The sequence below is a fragment of the Pagrus pagrus genome, assembly GCF_965226575.1.
Source record: "Pagrus pagrus genome assembly, chromosome: 6".
In the NCBI taxonomy this organism is placed as follows: domain Eukaryota; kingdom Metazoa; phylum Chordata; class Actinopteri; order Spariformes; family Sparidae; genus Pagrus; species Pagrus pagrus.
In genome coordinates, this window is record NC_140190.1 from 35,069,205 (window position 1) to 35,089,128 (window position 19,924).

General features: G+C 42.8%; 1 protein-coding gene across 2 annotated transcripts in view; it reads right to left on the reverse strand.

Annotated features, from left to right (window-relative positions):
• arhgap39 (Rho GTPase activating protein 39) overlaps positions 1–19,924 on the reverse strand; it is a 181,222-nt gene that overhangs the window by 58,449 nt on the left and 102,849 nt on the right. For both annotated transcript variants that reach the window (XM_084355739.1, XM_084355740.1), the window contains exon 2: positions 13,359–13,775. In XM_084355739.1, the coding sequence (XP_084211865.1) occupies positions 13,359–13,775 (417 nt within the window). The remainder of the gene's footprint in view (positions 1–13,358; positions 13,776–19,924) is intronic.

Sequence of the window (19,924 nt, forward strand, 5' to 3'; positions counted from 1 at the left end):
ATTCCACATGTGTTAATTCATAGTTTTGATGCCTTCAGTGTGAATCTACAATTTTCATAGTCATGAAAATAAAGAAAACTCTTTGAATGAGAAGGTGTGTCCAAACTTTTGGTCTGTACTGTATATGTGTAGCCTGTATATATGGGGATGTATAGGTATGTGTACATGTAGGGCCTATGGGCATGCATGTGTGTATGTATTGGCATGTATGTACATATACGTGCAAATACTCCACTGATAGCAGTGAATGTGTTGCTGCTTTTTTATTATTTTTTTATTTATTTTAATTTTCTCTTGATGTGTTTGTATTCTGGTTTTTTTTCTCCCTCTCTTTTTCTTTTTCTTTGGGAAATACGTGGAGGGTAGGGATATGGGTTAAAAGAAACAAACTGTACAGTCACTCTGTCACTGATACTGTATCAAGATAGATATTTTTGTTATCTTTTGTGCAGAATTATTGTGAAATAAAAAGAAAAAAAAAAGAAAAAAGAAAAGAAAAGAAAGGTTAAATGATATGTTGCTTCTCAAAAAAAGCTTTTGGCCCCACCCCTCAAGTCAAGTCAGAATTTATTTCTATAGCACATTTAAAAACAACATGAGTTGACCAAAGTGCTTGAAAAACAAGGACAAGGGGGGGAAAAGGTGAACAAAACATAAAGATCCCTCATAATCCCAGAGTTCAAGATAAGATCCCAGAGCAATGTAAAAACTAGTTAAACAACCATTATGAGAGCCCATTCAGAAGCCAAAGAGAAGAGGAGGGTCTTACAGTTGCCATAGTTATGCTGCATTCCAGTTACATGGGAGACCACTCGCCCGAGTTGCGAATTGGGAAATCTCGCAGCTGTCTCGCGACATTTTACTGAGGCACGCCCCCTTTTGGTCGGAGGGGGTCTGACAGGAGTGAGAAAAGACTGCTCCAGGTTGAGGTTGTCTATGGAGGAAGCCTGTGCCCTTTAATAAGGTTCTACAATTAGGTTGAGTACAAATATTGGTCAAGCAGCAGTGGCAAGAGATTAAATAAATTAGAAGATTAGATAAATTAGAGATTGGATATAGTATCCATACACAGCTGAAGAACTGCTCCTGTTTCAGAGCACACACAGTCCAAACAAGCTCTACCAAACATCTCTCAATGATCTCAATGATCTCAATCAGTTGAACCTTCACCATCGGTTCTTGTATGTCCGTATCTGCTCTATGTATGTGTGTGTGTGTGTATGTATAGGTCTTCACAGTGTGTATTCACTGGTTTCTCTGCTGATTGCCAAGTCAATTTTCAGACACTACGTTTAAGAAGACAGACATAGAGACTACATTTATCCATTTCTGTCCACCCTGATCTCTGTCCTCTTCTTCATCCTCTCCCTCTTTCTCTGCATTTGCCCCCTCCCCCCTATAATAGGATCCTTGGTGTGTGGGGGGAGGTAGAGTTGTGTAGAGATCAATAGCTCCCATCTGTGACAGAGAGTGCTGTGTGATCTATGAAAAACTGCCTGCTTCTTAACAGCATTCACTCTCTCCAGAGACCATTTTCAGCCTGACACTGAGCCTCCACTCTAAATACACTGCTAACTGCTATCGCTAACTGCTAACGCTGAGCCAGTGTTACAAAACAATGCCATGCCATTTGATTCAAACTGGAATATTTATTATGAACAGATACTGTGGAGTTGATGTGGGCATGCAGGTTCAGACGTCCTGCTCCCTCACCACGTTGGACATCATCGGCATTAGGCAGTATTTTTAAACTGGGCTGTTATCAGACCCAAACTTCCCATTAATAGCAAGTACAAACTGTTGCATGATGCAGGCAGTGGAGCAGCTTCATTAAGAGGCCCCAAAGCCCAAACTAAGCTATTCTTTATGTTATTTTATACAGTGGTCAACAAGGGCTAACACACTGCACAAACACACAGCACAACCAAATACACAAACACACTGCAACAGCCTAAAACACAACCATTGGAAAAACATGCAAATACAGAAACCAGTCTCCACAAAGGAAGTGTTCAGGCCTCCAGGGGGAGCACTCTCCACAGACTGCAAGAACCAAGACTTTATTCTGTTAACAGAACACTTTATGTCGCTCTGAGCAGAACCTCTAAAGCCTCCTGTGTGTTTAGCTCTGCTGTAAGCTATTAGCTCTGTCAGCGGTTAGAGCTGCCTCAGCCAAACACACAGCAGGACTCTGCTGTCACTGGCTGCTAACAGCTAACTAGCTCTCCTCCTAGGTATGGATTAGCAGTGTCGTCTTGGTTTAACCAGTCTTACATGTTCACGTCCTGCCTGCATTTGCTAAGCAATAACCCATAGCTGCCAACTTTTCAAAAAACCTTGGAGTGAGATTTTGTCGAGAGTGACCAAAATTATGCCACACATGCAGCCACACAAGTTGGTGGCTCAGATATCAGAGAATTGGAATTAATTTGATGTACCCATGTTGTACCCTGCATTCTGGTGGTTTGTGGGGAGGTCCAAAGCCGTTGATAGGGGCAGTCTACTGGAGATGGACAATATTGGTTACATTCTGTGAAGCAGACATAGCTGAAGGTCCACCCCCAGGAAATTTTGGATTAAGTAGATGTGATTTCCTGCATTCTAGTGGATTTTTGGGTGGTCTGCTAAAGATGTGCAATACCTGAACTTATTCTGATTCATGTTCAGCATCATGACTTGTAGGGCCTTCTGGACTTGAGCTGAACATTCAACCAGAAAACCATTGTTGTGCCTAAATGACTGCCTATGTACCACAATAAAGCCTTATTCATAGACCAGTGTTTAAGATTTGACCTAGGTAGGTTGATTGATATTTTGATTAGAATGGTATTAAACTAATTCTTAACTGAAACCTAACCTATGTTGTGAATAATTGTATTCTTAAGAGCACTCAATGATTTATGTTCAGCCAAAAACAACACAAGATTAGTTAGGGAGGGACATTCTTCATTCAAAGCCTCCCACCACATGGTCCATCAGAAACAAATCAATTGCATCCATCAGAAACAAATAAAGTGCAACAAATAAAGTGCTTAAAGTGCTTAAACAGTACAATTCAAGCAATAAAACAGATGAATACCTTACAAAAAAACCCAAAAGATGCGGATCAGAAGCTGGGTAAAGTCCTTGTCTATGATCTGTGGGCATGGTTATACTGGCTCCCACTTGAAGCAGGGCTCCAGATTGGCCATCTTTATGGTCATTATGGATGACAGGGTTTCTTGTCTTGGTTTTGTTCAGTCCCACAACTGAAAACACCCTCTCAGCGCCTGCATTTGCATGGGGAAACACCAGGACCAGCTTGGCGATGGCAGCAAGCCTCTCAAATTTTTTGGCTCCTGTCACCTATGGAAAAATGCACCAAGAACACAGTGGAAAAACATACCTTGATTTTTGATTGATTAATACTGTAAGTATACTGTAGGTTGATCCATTCACAAAGTTCAGATAAAATTATGCATAATTTGCAACATGCATGACACAATATATGCATGCAACAATTTTAAAGCAACAGATGTAGCCAAGCCACACCTGCCAAAAGGAAAGACAAAAAAAAAAATGTTTACCTTATGTTTCCGGGTTGCCATTTCAGCCCAGAAGCTATCCATTTCAGTTTCATCCTGCAGGGATATCATTGGCATGGTCTGATAATTTAGAAACTCCTCACCCAGAAGGTCATGCTCCTCTGGCCCATGGTATGGGAGGAGATGGGGAACCCTATTTATGGAAGTAGAGTTACAAGTTGTTAAGTTTTAGGTATATTGTCATCATAAGCCACATAAGAATAGCTCATGTGCAGTTTAGGAGTGAACATACCTCATCATAAAACGCAGGGTATTTTAGCTAAGATGATAGACAATAATTAGAGAAAAAAAACTAACCTTTCAACAAAGTACAGGACATCTTCGCTGTCACTTTCAGCCCTCTGCCGGTTCTGCTGGAACCATAAACTTGGAACATAGCTTGCGTATGAATTTCACCATCTATAACAGACATTTACAAAAAAAGTAGGTGAAACCTGTTTTAGAGGATCCCTGCTGATATCAGCAAGAAACACAGAATGGAAAGAACAGCTAAATCCAATCCCACCACATCATGTAACAAAAATATTGACGACTGCTCTCTCTGAAGAAGCAAGTTGAAAGAAGTGAAAGTTGGTACGGTGGCTTGGAAGAACAGCAGGTACACTTCTGTCGTGGGGTCAGTGAATGTCTGCACAAGCCTCTTGAACCTGGCCTGATTTTCATCTTGAATCAATCAATAAATAACACAAAACAAGAGGTTGTCATTAATACAAGTATGTGACTAACAATCCATGTAGTTGCTGCATAATGAAATTGAAAATTGATGACCATACTAGCAGATTTGTAGTAGCTGGCCAGAGGTTCATACAGCCTCATGATCCTGGTCACACAACGTTCAAGGCTTAGCCAACGAACCGATGTATGCAGGAGGACCTCCATGTACTCCGCTTCATGGAGCTCACAAAACTCTTAATTCCATATAATATATTTTCTACAGCTCAACATTTCAATATTACATTTAATAGTATCAAACATGCATACCTGTCAGGTATCCTTTCCGATTTGTGCTACCCTTGAACCAGAAACCGATGTCCACTACCATATCCTCCAAATCAAAACTGGACACCTGCCATGCATTAATCAAATCATAACACAATCAGTCAATACACGTAATTAGGATACAAATAAAAAGTTACATGTAAAGATAAATCAGGCCTTAACTCACTTTTAAAAATCCCACTCCTTCAGCTTTGGCGGTGTTATGTGCCACATGACAATGACAACCATAAATATAGGTTTTGGGATGCTTCTGGACGACCCTAAAGGCAATTGAATTACGTGATCCAATGTTCACAGCTGCATTGTTGACTGAGAGACCAATGCAGTTCTCCCAAGGGATGCCATGCTCCTCTAAGGTGGAGTTAATTTTGGTGAAGATCTCACTTGCTGTCCCACATCTCGTCCCACTTGTTGTGCACCTAAAAACTGGTGGACAACTTTGCTGCCCATGAAGACACGGACAGTAAGCAGGTTCATCTTTTCCACTCCTATAATGACAAGTTAGAATCATACAGATGTTCATGTTGTCAGGTGTTTAAAAATACACAAAGCAAATGTTTTGTAGAGGAGAAAAATCTCAAATAGTTTGGGAAATACCAGTGTCATTCGACCCATCTGTAACAAGGGTATACGGGGCTTTTTTCATCTCTTCATTGGTAACGCAGGATGACTTAGTCCTGGCACACCTGTACTCCTGCGCTGTCTTCAAATCTCCGAAACATTCTTTTAGGAGAGACCCCAGGCGGTCCGCAAAGGCTAGGGGGACATTGTGAACTACCAACCCAGTTGTCATTTTGACCTCAGCCCTTCTTGTCTGTAAGAAATAAAAAATTATTAATCCTCCAAAAGACCATAGTTTATTTCAAAGAGACACCTGCCATAACAGGGCACAGGTAAGAAACACATTCAGTAACTAAGATCTCAAATTAAGAAAACTGGACTGTACTACACTGAAATACAAACCACAAATTAGTCAAAACTATCAGCCATGACTTTACCGTGATCAACTATAACACAAAACTCTTGAGTGAACCTTGACAGGACCATTACTTGAGTGAACCTTGACAGGACCTTGACAGGACCATTACACATACACATATCACATATTCCCAATGCCCGTTCCCCCAACAGAGGGAACGGGCATTGCATATTGGGATATTGTGGCTGTGGACTGGAGAGCCCGTTGCTTTTCTTGGTGGCCTTTGCTTTTTATGTGGCGCACTACATCTGTCACAACCTGGTGGCAACATGAGTTTTCAATACGGCAGACTGCACACCAGTAGTGCGTGTTGAGGCTCCCTCTGGTAATAAATGGCCACGAAGAGGTCCACTCATTTTTGAAAACGGATCTATATGTTGCTGCTCCAGCCAGAGCATGACACTTCTGGCCCTGCTGTTGGATTGTGGGGGTCTCTTCTGTCTGTCCCTCTGTGTCTTCTTCCATCTGCCCTGTTGGTCGTTCTATTTGTCCTGTCTGTTGCTCCTCTGCATGTGCTTCTATCTGTCCTGTCTGTTGCTCCTCTGCATGTTTGTCAGTCTGTCCTGTCTCCTGCTCTCTCTGTCTTTTCTCACTTGGCTGGTTCTTTAAATAAAATAAAAGGTTTGCCTTTGTCCTGGCAAAGGTCTCTTACGGGACATCTTTGAAACCTTAAAGAATTCAAATGGTCATGTTGGTTTAATAACTCTACTCTCAGTTACAAAAACATGCCTACACAAATTTCATGTATGTTAAATTCTTTGGAATACATCTTACCTGTTCGAAGTGCTGTTTGGTCCTACAGAAAATGTCTACGTCCACAGTGAGTTCTTTTCTTTGGCCTGTTAATAAAAAGATAAATGCCATGTGAGTAAATAAACAATGCTATGAGCTGATGTTTTGAGCATGCAGTATACCACGAGGTTAACAAGGTGCTCTCCTGCTGCTTGTTATGACAGCTGAGTTTACATTCACCAAACTAAATCATGTTCACACGCACAAACACAAACAAATAATTTCCTTTAAGATTTAAAGTTTAAGAGAGTGAGTTGTACTCAATTGGACGACATTTCATTGTTACATACCTAGTCTCAGCTCAGATTCTCATCAATTCTTGAGGTAGTTTCTCCTGTTGTCTCTCTCGGTATCTCTTCTTCTGTCGCTAACTTCGGGGTGCAGCATATAGAGCATATATCAGTGCAGCGCATAGGGTTCAGTGGCGCTCATCAGGGCCATCTACCATCGGGGAGTTTTTTTGCGTGAGAATTCGGATGTGTGGCGTTAGTGCGTGTGAAAACAGGCAAAACCGTGTGTCACATGGCGAAAGCGTGAGAGTTGACAGCTATGATAGTCTGTTCGCCCCGGTACATTTTTTGTTGTCCCTGACTGGGGGACATCGAGATGCCGTTAGTCTCGGGCACTGCAGCAAGCTATGGCATTTTAGCAGAACGTAGAGGAACTGTTGCCCACTTATCTGATCAGCTCTTCTGACCGACCTTTATAGAGACCTCAAATCAAACTTTTTAAAACGAATATCGGCCGTTACGGTCAGTGGCAGACCAATGTAAGCACTCTTCGTTTATAATAAATGTATTTAGTCTCCTGACTACTAACGCTACAATCAACCACACAACATGTGTTCTGTTAACAGAATAAATTATTGGATCTTGCAATCTGTGGAGAGCACTCCCCCTACAGGTCTGGAGCACTTCCTTTATGATGACTGTATATGCAGTGTTTTTCTGTTGCATGTGTTTTTAGCGGTTTTAACGGTTCATGTATTTATTTGTATGCAGCTTGTTTCCTAAATGCTACACGTGTTGTCATATTCAGTCAGATTCAGAATCAGTATTCCTTTATTGTCCCACAACGGGGAAATTTGTTTGCCACAGCAGCCAAAGGACAGAATATTACAAAAAAACAATAACAATAATCAAAAATTAACAATATAATTAAAACTGCAAGCAGTGATGAACGGGCCCTCGCCCCCCCACATACGTTGGGCTGTGGCGCCATCGGAGGCCTGTGCGCCCAGATGTGTGCTTGCCCGTTGCCTGTGGAAATGTCCCACCTACTGTAAAACAGTGACATCTTCAGTGACTTCCTGTGTCCAGTGGGTGGCGCTATGGATATGACGCAGTATTGATGCATAGAAGGATTGAGGGTTAAACCCTCTACATGTGTGAGCAATTTGGATTTGAATTTCGTTAACGATGTGCATGTAGGAGGCAGGGCTTCAAGATTGAAATATTCCAGGGGGCGCTATGGAGCCATCTTTTCACTTATTGCAGTATTAATGCATAGAGCTATTCAGGGCGACCCCCTCTACATGTGCGATGAATTTGGTGTACATGGGAAATTGTATGTTCAAGTTATAAGAACTTCTTGCGTGATGGCGAAGGATCGACTTTGAAAGAGAATGGCCAACTTCCTGTTGGACTGAGGGTTTCGGTGCCTAAGGTATTTTGTGCATCTGGTCATGATGCATATGTATAACGAATTGTGAAACATGAAACGCAACAGTGCCACCTAGGGGACAGTTTGTTTCCAACACAAATCTCTTACAATGGGCAAGCATCGAAATTGACCGCACTGCTACGCCCACCAGGAATAAGGTAGGCGAAAGTTTTTAACAACACATCATCATCAAGGCATGAGGATGAGGCTTAGTTACTGTGACATCTGTGGCGTGAAATCTTTAGGCAAAGTTAAATAATGTACGAGTCATAAAAATGGGAGAAAATTTGAGCGAAATGTCTACTTTGAACCAAAATCGCCGAATTCCTGTTGGACTAAGGGTATGTGTCCAAGACGGTTTTTTGTGTGTCTGGTCATGATACATATGCATACCAAATTTCGTTAATGTATGTGCATGTAGGAGGCGGGGCTTCAAGTTTGAAATATTCCAGGGGGCGCTATGGAGCCATCTTTTCACTTATCGCAGTATTACTGCATAGAGCTATTCAGGGCGACCCCCTCTACATGTGTGACCAATTTGGTGTACATGTGTATGGTGAAGTAATAAGGACTTGCGTGATGGCGAATGATCGAAATTGACCGCATCGCCACGCCCACCATTACAACACAGGCTGTTGAAGGTCTAAGGATGCTACTGAGTGACTGTGAAGTCTGTGGTGTTAAATCTGTAGGACGAGTTAATTAAATTAAAAATTAAAATTGCCGCACGCCATTCAAGATGGCCGACTTCCTGTTGCGGGAAAAATTCAGAAAAAAATAATTCCAGCCTAAATCCTTGAGACCCATGACTCCTGTAAATTTAAAGACAATCCGAGAAAAAGTTCACGGGAACAAAACGACGTTAGGTGGCGCTATGGAGTCCCCTGGCCACACCTACCCCAAATCATTTTGAATTATCAAATTTTTCACCACATGTGATGTATGTTCCAAATTTGGTGAGTTTTGGGGTATGTTCAGGCCGCCAAAAATGCGATCTTGGGGATGGAAGAATAATAATGAATTCCGCCTACAGATACAATAGGTCCTCACACGAGATTCGTGCTCGGGCCCTAATAATCCTTACAGATACAATAGGTCCTCGCATGAGATTTGTGCTCGGGCCCTAATAATCCTTACAGATACAGTAGGTCCTCGCACGAGATTCGTGCTCGGGCCCTAATAATCCTTACAGATTCAATAGGGCCTTCGAAGGTTTCCTGCTTGGGCCCTAATAAATAATCCTTACAGATACAATAGGGCCTTCATAGGTTTCCTGCTCGGCCCTAATAATAGCATGTAAATAAGCTCCTGCCTTCCACTACTGGGTGTGCAGGTGTTTCTAATGCAGTGCTTCGGGGGAGGGGACATACCGGAGCCGAGCTGAACCCTGAGCAACTACAATCATTCAAGCTGTGTTGGCAAAGTGTAAATGTTTTTCAGCAGGACATCATGGCACAGTGAAAGGAGTTGATGATGTTTTCAGTCACATTTTGTCTAGGTAAAGGAAGCTGTGAACTACTACTGGTGAGTAAAGAAGAAATTGTGGATCCAGAGTTTAGGCATTCTGTGAGTTAGCTGAAATATTTAATCTTTTCTAGATACTTTTTGTGTCAATTCTTGTGAAACCGTTGAAGCTGAGTAGCTATCAGTGAGTTCAGCCAAGTCAGGTGTGGTGATTAGGCTTGATTGCAGGGTGGAGCTAAGCCTGCATGAGGTAAATCTAGCACATATGGGCTAGTCACTACAGCGCCAGCTGCAGTGTCAGGAAAGCCAAAGGAAGACTTAGGGAGTCTCTCTGCGGGGTCCATCAAGGGAGTCCAAGCAACTCACTGTCTACCACAGATCGCAGCCAATCCCAGGCAGGACATCAAATCGTAGAAGATTTCACCGGAGACCCATTGCTCGAGGCTGTAACCCAGCCAATCTCAGCTACCCAACATTCTCCACCGGTACTTGAAATACTAGGGGGGCTATGGAACTGCCAGTCTGCAGTCAAGAAGGTGGACACCATTTCAGCCTATGCCTCCCTGCAGACTCTCCACTTCCTGGCCCTTACAGAGACCTGGATCACCCCAGAAAACACTGCCACTCCAGCGGCCCTCTCAACTGCCTACTCATTCTCACACTCCCCGAGACAAAAAGGTCAAGGAGGAGGAACTGGACACCTCATCTCACCCACGTGGTCTTACCAGGTCCCCCTGGACCACCTACCCAGATCGGCATTTGAATTCCACGCTGTCTCTGTCACCCTTCCTTTCAAGCTCAACATTGTGGTGATCTATGGTCCTCCCGGTCCTCTCCATGACTTCTTTGATGAGATGGACACCCTCCTAAGCTGCTCCCCTGACAATGGTACACCACTTGTGGTCCTGGGTGACTTCAACATCCCTCCAGCGAAGCTGCACTCTTCTGAATTCATCAGCTTCTTCTCCACACTTGACCTCACACTCCCCCTCTCCACCCACCCACCGGGCCGGGAACCAACTTGACCTTGTCTTTACAAGTTCCTGTAGTACCTTGGCACTCTCTGTTACCCCACTCACTGTGTCCAACCACCACTTTGTCACTTTCTCTCTCCCCTTGAAGTCCACCACTTTCCTCGCCCCTACACCTCGCACGGTCACCACCCCCCGCAACCTGAAATCCCTCTCTCCCTCCACTCTCTCCTCCACTATTTTTTCCTCACTACCATCTAAAGAACAATTGCCTTTAATGTCCACCGTGGAAGCCTCCTCCACTTTGTTGCCCTCCCTCTCCTCCTCTTTAAACACTCTCTGTCCCCTTGCCTCCCATCACTGCGAACCAATAGATCGGTGCTATGAGCAGAAATGGAAAAAATCACGTCATCCTGATGACCTTGCTCACTACCACCACCTCCTCTCTGACTTCACATCAACTATTTCAGCAGCCAGATCTGCCTTCTACCTGTCAAAGATCAACTCCTCTGCCTCCAACCCCAGGAAACTATTCTCCATGTTCTCTTCCCTCCTCACCCCTCCTACCCCTCTCTCAAAATGGACTGAACTGAACTCAGTGTCCCAGAATTCCCCATTGTTCACACCTAGGTCCCCCCCCCCCCCCCGATCAGATAGTCAAAACTCCAGCGCCTTCCTTTGCTCTTCTCTTCTCCTCAAGCCTCTCTTACTCTAACGCCCTCCACTCCTTCGACTTCTTATCCTCAAGGGCTCCTCTCCATCTCCCCCCCACTTGGCTGCCTGGCCTCAAGGAATCTTCTTCTGGGCCTAACAGCTGCGGAGAGCTGCAAGCTGCATTTGCAGCAGGCCCAAAGAACTTCTCCTCACTGCAGCGACACAAGGTCCTGCCAGTATTCCTGATCAGCTAGCACCAGCAGCTGCGACGCAAAGCTTGCCAGCGAACTTCACAATTTGAGGAACACCAAGCAAGTTAGCACTGAGCTGCTATCCTTGCAAAGGAAAGGAGCAAACCGTTTCCTCCTCTGCCGACTTTCATCAGTCCTTGCACAGCAAGAACAGCATTTAACATTGGAATCCCAACGTTCTCCTGCAACTACCAGCACCATTTCTTCAAAGACTGGTAACGTTGAACTGGGCTTAGATAGCATAGCATAGCACGGCTAAGCACAGGACTTTAAACTCTGGTTGATGTACTGCATGTGTTCAATTTATGTGTGTCCACTGTTTGAGTGTTATTGTGATCTTAGGTCAGGTTATTAGTAGTTTGCTTTCCTAGACGGCTAATTCGACGTTAGTCGAATGATGCTTCACACAGACTCAGGGTCTTTGCATGCAACTAACCATCTTCTATAACCTGGCATCACGCCACACACACACACGCGCGCGCGCGCACACACACACACACACACACACACACGCACGCACACACACATACACACACATCTGTATATAGTACATGTTAGTTTGTGTGTTTTCATCTTTGTGTAAATAAAAGACTTTTGAACCTTCAAGCTGCCTAGTTAATATTGTACAAGAGTGAATGTTGCCAACCTCTACTCTGTCAAGAACTCCAAAATCCTTCAACCATTACTAGCTGTTATGGTAATATTGGTTGTAGTTATTAAATTAATTATTAATCAGAGTTACAAACAGTTTAGTACCTTTTCTGAGACTGATTTCGTGAATTGGCTATCTTTTCCCTTCTTCAAGGGTGGTGCCCCGAGCTAATCTAATGTAAATTGGATCTTATTATTAATCATAATTAATAATTATCCCTGATAATCATTAATTATTATTGATAGCCAAATTTAACCCAAAACTCCCTATTACTGTTGCATGAAGCACTACATTATGGTGCCTTGTGTGATGTGAGCACAACAGTGTAAACATTAAACTTCTGTTAACTCCAAACCCCAGAGAGTCAGTTAGAAGCTGAAAAAATATGGTTTTAACTTGAATGACCGCCTCATGGTTGTATGCAAAACTTAGAAGAAAATCCCTCACGGTGTTCCTGAGATATCACATTCACGAGAATGGGATGGACAAAACAAATTCCTCCAGGCATCATCAGATCATCAAAAAAAACAGAGCTGTCTACTCATCAGCTGCTAAGACACACATGATGATCCAACAGTTTATGTTCTTCACACACACACATACAGACACACAGTCTTTAACTGTCTTTAGGCGCAGTGATTTGCTGTTCCTCTGTACACCATGTGAATCATTGACTCGAACACAGCTAGGACACACTGTGTATTCTGTGTGAGCATGTGTGTGTGACCGCTCGCGCACACGCATGTGTGTGTGAGTGTGTCCTCTTGATGAAGTAAAAAAGACATTTACAGGACACTGTGACCCCAGCCAGACATATCTACCAATCAGTGCAGACTGCAGCAGATTACAGCAAACCAGCAACCAACACTGGTAAGACAGAGGGGGAGGGGGACTGATAGGACAGAGGTGAGGTGACAGAAAGAGACAAAGTGAGTGTTAATAAAGGTGAGAGGCTCTGAAGGTGAGAGAATATAGAAATTAATGGAAAGTGACGAAAAGCTTAAAGAGGGGATGGGGTGATGACACAGAAAGAGATCAAAAGGAAAGGATGGAGAGGAAGTGGCACAACGACAGGAAGACACTAGGGATGTAACAAGACCAAAAACTTGACTCTTCGCTGTAGCGTGAACCCTTTTGACATACCAGTTGTGTTGGGGCATCGTTACACTGTGGACAGCAAGCACCATCATTTGATGGTGTAATAAAGTGATAGCACTTGTGTGTGTGAGTGTAACTTCAATCTATTTTATATCTGTTCCATTTATCCACCATTTAAGACTTGTGACCTCCCAGAGGGTTTAGCAGCTTTCTCTCTCCCAGTCCCTGTCAGGTCACTCATCATCATCTTACCTGTCTGCCTCCTCTCTGCTGCCCTGTTTATCAGAGAGCTCCTGATCGAGGGAGGAAGAGGTGCTTCCCTCCCGGCTGACCCCACTGTTACGTCCCGGGCTGTTGTCAGCTGACGCTCTGCCTCCTCCTCCTCCTGTGGGACGGGGGTTGGTGGTGTCTGTGTGCTGCTTAAGAGTCTGCAGCTTGGCCAGGGGGATAATGTCGCAGCCCTGTGGCCGGTGCCATACTGTGCGCTGGGTGGAGGCGTTGTAGTAGTAGAAGCGTGAGGTGTTGGGATCAAACAGCTCCCACCACTGGTTTTCACCAGTCCGCTTGATGCACACACCCTGTGGAGGGTCCCACACACACTCTCCTGTCAGCAGGTTGGCGTACATACGCTCCCGTGTGCGTGGCTCAATGATCTCCACCCACTCCAACCTGCAGGAACACAATTCAGAATGACACTTTTAGTAAACTGATTGAACTCTGCTGGAGGTCCATCTGTGTGCAACTAACAACAGCTCACTGCATGCCCAAACCGACCATTCATTAGCTAACATGTCACAACATCACAGAGAACCTGTCAAGGTCATCACACATCAGCACCCTGGTTAAAAAAGCACTGAAAAGTCTCTACTTCCTATAGAAATTGTATAGAAACATCACAAACTGGCATGGTTCATCACGGCCCAGGTCAGGAAGCTCTACAGCAGGGGATTAAAACCTCCCAGAACATCACTGGTACCATCTACAGAGCATCAGTGACATCAGTGGAGCAAGCTTGTTGTTAATTATGTAGCCGATTAAAACCAATGTGCACTGAACGACCCAACAACACTTGCAAATTTCATCAAAACAACACCATAAGTAGGTCTACATTAAATAGGAGAGGCCGCATCACAATCAGTGTGTTTACAGAAGGGAGGAAACACCAGAGACCGTCTCTCTCCCTGCAGAGCATGTGTGATTGACAGTAGATTGATTGTCCACTAGTTAATCTTTTGTGGATCATGTCATCTTCTCGGACAGATAAAAAAAAAAAAAGTAAAAAGTGTTAAAATGGGTCACCAAATATACTTTGCCGGCTGTTAACATACTTGGGCGGCCCACCTAAGTAAAGTGTACGTGTGGGAAACACTGTTATGAATTTACAGAGCCCAATTAATTCCCATTGTACATCTTAGTCAGGGTCCAGAATTAACACCTGCCAAGAGACAAATATGGGTAAATTTGGGGTTTGACGGGAAAAATAAATTGGGGTCACCAGGTGGGGCCAGGTGGAATCACAGCATGGGTCCAGGTTTACATTGCTGTCTTTTGTTACATGTACTAGCTGAGACTAATATGACCATCACTGCCACCGATGGTAAGTGACCTACTATGATGTAAGAGAACCAAATCAAAGCGACATACAATCATCAATAATTGTATTACAGCTTGCTAGCTCAGTGTTTGCACTGATAACATTTATCTGTGCTAAGAAACGTTTCACCAACTCTGCTGTGAAGAAAGCAGGAAGATCAGAGAGAAGATTAATAATATCTTTACAATGATAAGTTTATTTTTATAGCACCCTTAAAAACAGTTTACAAAGTGCTTTAACAGACAAGTAAAAGCAAAAGGAAACTCAGGAAGACAATATTACAGAATAAACACTCAACAGTCAGACCAAACACAAGGAAGCCTCGTCTAAGGTGAAGTTAAAACAAGGAAGAACACAAAATGTCAATATGGGTCATTACAAGTAAGAGGAAAAAACCATAATAGAGGCAAAATAAAGAAAAGCAAGGCAGATAAAGAGATCAATAAAGGATGAAAAGAAGACAACATCACATCAGATGAATTAGAAAAAGATTAATAGATTAAGAGCAGTAAAAGGAATAAAAGAAAAAGAAAAAGAAAAGAGAAAGAAAAATCTGTCTAAAAAAGGAGCAGCTTGATAAAAGTGGGTTTTAAGAAGTGATTTAAATGAAGTTACTGATTTTGCGAGCCTTATCTCCTCAGGTAGGGTGTTCCAAAGTCGATGGGCCCTGGCAGCAAAAGCATGGTCACCTTTAGAATTGAGCCTCAATTTTGCAATAACCAGAAGGGCCCCACCTGAGAATCTGCGAATGGGCTTGTATGGAGTCGGCATTTCTACTATATAACTTGGGGCAAGACCCAGGAAAGTTTTAAAAATAATCAGCAAAATCTCAAAATCAATTCTTAAACAGACAGGGAGCCAGTGGAGAGAAGCCAGGATAGGAGTGATTTGACATCATCTGTTAAAACCATAAGAAGCCTAGCTGCTGCAGTCTGGATGAGTTGGAGGAGGTAGAGGGACTTTTGGTTGAGTTGCAGTAGTCCAGTCAAGAAAAGATGAATGCATGAATAAGTGTTTCCAGGTCAGAGTGTGACAGTATTGCTATAACTTTGGATATGGTTCTTAACTGGTTTTAACAGGACTGGAAAACTTTTTTGACTTGTGGTTCATAAGAAAGATCTGAAACAAACATTACACCTAGATTCGGGCTTTATGTTAGTGGATAAAGTACCAAAGGTACTTTCAATGAGCTTAATGTTTGGCTGTGGGAAGTCTGATTTTGAGTTGTAGATGATGTGCAATTATCTGTGGTGACCGCAAAGGTTCTCTAAATGGTAAGAATAAAACCAAGTAAGTGCAGTGCCTTTGGCGCCCACATGTTCAATTAAAATGGCATGGTCTACTGTTTCAAAAGCCACAGTTAGATCTAAAATTGTGCTCCCTCCTCTATCAGCTGCTAAAAAGAGGTAATTTGTTACCTTGAGGAGGGCAGTTTCTGTGCTATGTAATGCTCTAAAGCCTGACTGAAACTTCTCAAAGATGTTATTGTGACACATACAAACTAAAAGCTGAGTTCAAACCATTTTCTCTAAAACATTGGATAAAATTGAAAGAGATTGGCCTAAAATTAATTGAACATTGGGATCAAGCTGGGTTTCTTCAAAAGAGGTTGGACGACAGCATGTTTAGAAATAGATGGAATATGACCATTTGAGGTTGAGCTGTTAATAATCAATAAAATACTGGGCCCAACTATTTCAAAAACCATCTCTGAGAAATTTGGTGTGGAGAGGGATCTGTAGTCTTAGATCGTAACTTTACTTGTAAAATACTTTTGTCGTAGTAAAATCTCTCACATCTCTTATGAGGCATCAATAAATGGATGAGGACTGGAGGTGGTGATAGAGTATACAGCTTTAAATAAAATTCTGGGGATGAATGGTTTGTTAAAATTAAATTCTTGTGTGGATTCATTAAATGACTTTTTGACCTTGAATTGGGCAGCACAGTCCAAGGTGGTCTGACAGGTGCAATTAAACAGGGAAGACCAGCTCCTCTGTGTTAAAGTGTGAATTAAATGCAGTTAAAGAAGCAGCAGTAAAAATTCATAAAACTGGTTAGCAGATGTACAGTTAAATACCCGGCAGTGGACCGGTGTGTTGTGAAAGACTGGTAAAAGTGTTAAACCATACTGACCTCCTTATTCTTATCCTTGCCTATTTCTATATAGTTATAATTGTCTTTCTTAATGCATGCGACTGGGTCGGATTCCAGCTTATCCATGTCAGAAAAGTCTAATAAGTCAACTAATGTTATGGTAGAGTGTTGAGGATGACTTGTGGAAAGGAGCTGCTCTGTGGTCTGTGGGTACAGCACTAAATTGTTATGGATCTTACATAGCCACAAATAGATAAATTAGCTCATAGTTATGCAAACAGCTGTGTTTAAAAAATACAAATATATTTTGCCAAAATATTTACCCAGTTGTTTAGCACATGGTGCAGTGCTGCTCATACGGCTTGTGTCACCAGGGGGCGCCAGAATCAACACAACATGAGAGCATCTAGTAGCTGCATTTAGTGGGATCATGAACATACAGCATACAATACTGGCAGTACTTGTTGTGTGCATGTAAACAAAGAATACATCACTTCATGTACTATAGAATCTTATTCTTTTTGGACATTTTGTTTTACTGCAAACATCAATTGTTTCAGCCAGTATTTGAATTTACCATTATACACCAAGGGCCAATAGAACACACATGTTTGTTCAGTAACTTTAGCAACAGAAGATAAAGTGCACGTCAGCTTGTTAATGGAGTGCAACACTACAAAGGATTATAGAGCTAACCCATATTATGAATAATAAAATGGAAGCCATAGCAGTCTGCTCCTGCTATGCCAGCGCACACACACACACACACACACACACACACACACACACACACACACCCCTTCTCATATGTCTTTAGCTCTAATGCAGCTGTTTGTAAATTAGAAGAGGAAGGAAGGCTTTAACATGACTCACACACACCTACACAGCAAAACATAGACACATAGCTTTGCCAAAGCACACACAGACACACAGACACCCACTCAAACACACATGCGGCAAACAAATGAACAGTTTAAGTGCATTTTGAAACAACCCAGCCTGTGTGTTGGCTGGCTTCATGCTGCTGTTAGCCTTCGGACCAGTTGTCCAGGGGTAAGAGGTCAATCAATACCTGATGAGCAGGCAGAGAGTGGGTGGCTGTGTGTCAGTTCATCTGAGTTTAACAGAGGATGAGGAGCTGCTGACACTTCAACACCAGTCATCTGGCATCTTGTTGGAAAATGTCCCAGAAGCAGCACACATTCACGTGATGAGCAGGTTTTATTCTCACATTGTTGTTGCTGCTGATATGCCTACTGACCCCTGACCCTGTCACATCCTCATACTGCCCCTGCACAGCAACAATTGCTCCAAACACACACAGGATCAATGACTGAGGTGTGGCTGAAGTGCATCTAAATCTGCTGATCCACTCAGACCTGACCAGTAGCCTACTGACAGCAAAGCTTACAGCTATAACCTCTCCTCTTCCTCTGGATGAGGGGGAGACCCAGCATCGACCACAGTCCTGACAGCCCATGTATCAGAGGGAAAAATCCTTTCCAATACACATGATGCACCCACTCCTAGAAGACAATCAGTCAGCTAAGTGTGCAAGTTACATGCTACATTAATCCCTGTATAACTGTATTTATTTGGAAGGAGCAAATCAGAGGAGAGCACCACGCGGAGGTGCCTCACAGATACTTTAAAGGATACATTTAGTTAAAAATCAAATAGATTTTTTGTAACGCTATTCCACCGGATGCATGTCCGCTGCGTTATGGCTCCGGTATTGTTTTGCTCCGTCGTCCGTCATAATTACATAATCACCCGCGACCGCAGTTATAGGTATGTGTTAAAAAACACAACAACACGAAGTGTTCCCGACCGAAGGATTAGAAGAGGTACTTGTATTTGTCTCGTTTTTCAGTTTTTTGTGCTGGCATCAACACGGAGTGTTTTATTTTGAAAATTAACCGGATGTCATGTTGTTGTTTCGTGTCTGACTTCCTGTCTGCTATGTGCTGAATTCGGTTGATTTGCTGCGTTGTGCTGCGGCATCCGCCAGAAATAGAAGTCCTGCGGAATCTGCTCCGCAGGGTTGCGGACTGCCGGAGCTGGGACGCAGCAGACACGCAGCGCAGAGTACTTTATAAAAACATGTACAGAGCCTTATTCAACTCAATTAACTTGTTTAAATACATCTGGTTACGGGAGCCAGCTGTGGTTGTTCAGCTGTGCTCTGATGGTCATGTCTACAGGAGCGTTGTTTCATGTGAGAGCACGAGGCCAGGTGACCAAAACAGGTTACACCCTCCAACTATGCTCTGGGATCAGACTGGACCAACATGGCAGCTAATTTGGAAACCTTCTTTTATATTACAAACACAGCTCAGTGAAATGTGTTTCTGAAGACATTTTAGGTGAGAAAAAAGTCATGAGCTGCAGAGTGTGTCTTCATTTTAACTTGAGTTAAAGTTAGTTGCAGCAGGTGCCCCTAATTTGCATTAAGTAGCCAGAATTCAACTTTATGCAAATGAGGAGCGGGCAAAGCAATACTACCTCTCTCAGAACACAACGCACCACTATCACAATGCATTGCATGGCTGCTTGAATGGACAATAAATGGGAAGTGTGGAAACTGATGGACAATGACATCTTCTCTTCAAACTTTGTTTTGGAAAGAGACAAGTCAATACATACAACAATCAATCACGCTTCCTGAAATGCTTTTAGTGCACATTAGAACTGAGATGTGACAGCAGAGAAATGTAGAAACTCCCAACATCTGTTGCCAGTGTTGAGGAATGATTATCCCAGGTACAGAGTTTTGTAACCTTCTGTTATGGTACATATTTAGATATTTAGAGACTATTTAACAGAGGAGTACAGAGGACTGATAGAGGGCTTCATCACATGGTGCAACGACCACTATCGTTATCATAATGACCAATATCAACAGAACCAATCAGACAATGACCTGAAGATCAATATCAGCAGAACCAATCAGACAATGACCTGAAGATCAATATCAGCAGAACCAATGAGATTGCGGTTGATTACAATGCTTAAAATCTGGAAGTTGGTAGATATAGATTTAACTTTTCGATTTAGATTAAACATTTAGTTTTAACATTTTGATTTACTTTTAACATTTAAATGTATTTTTAAAATTAGATTTACT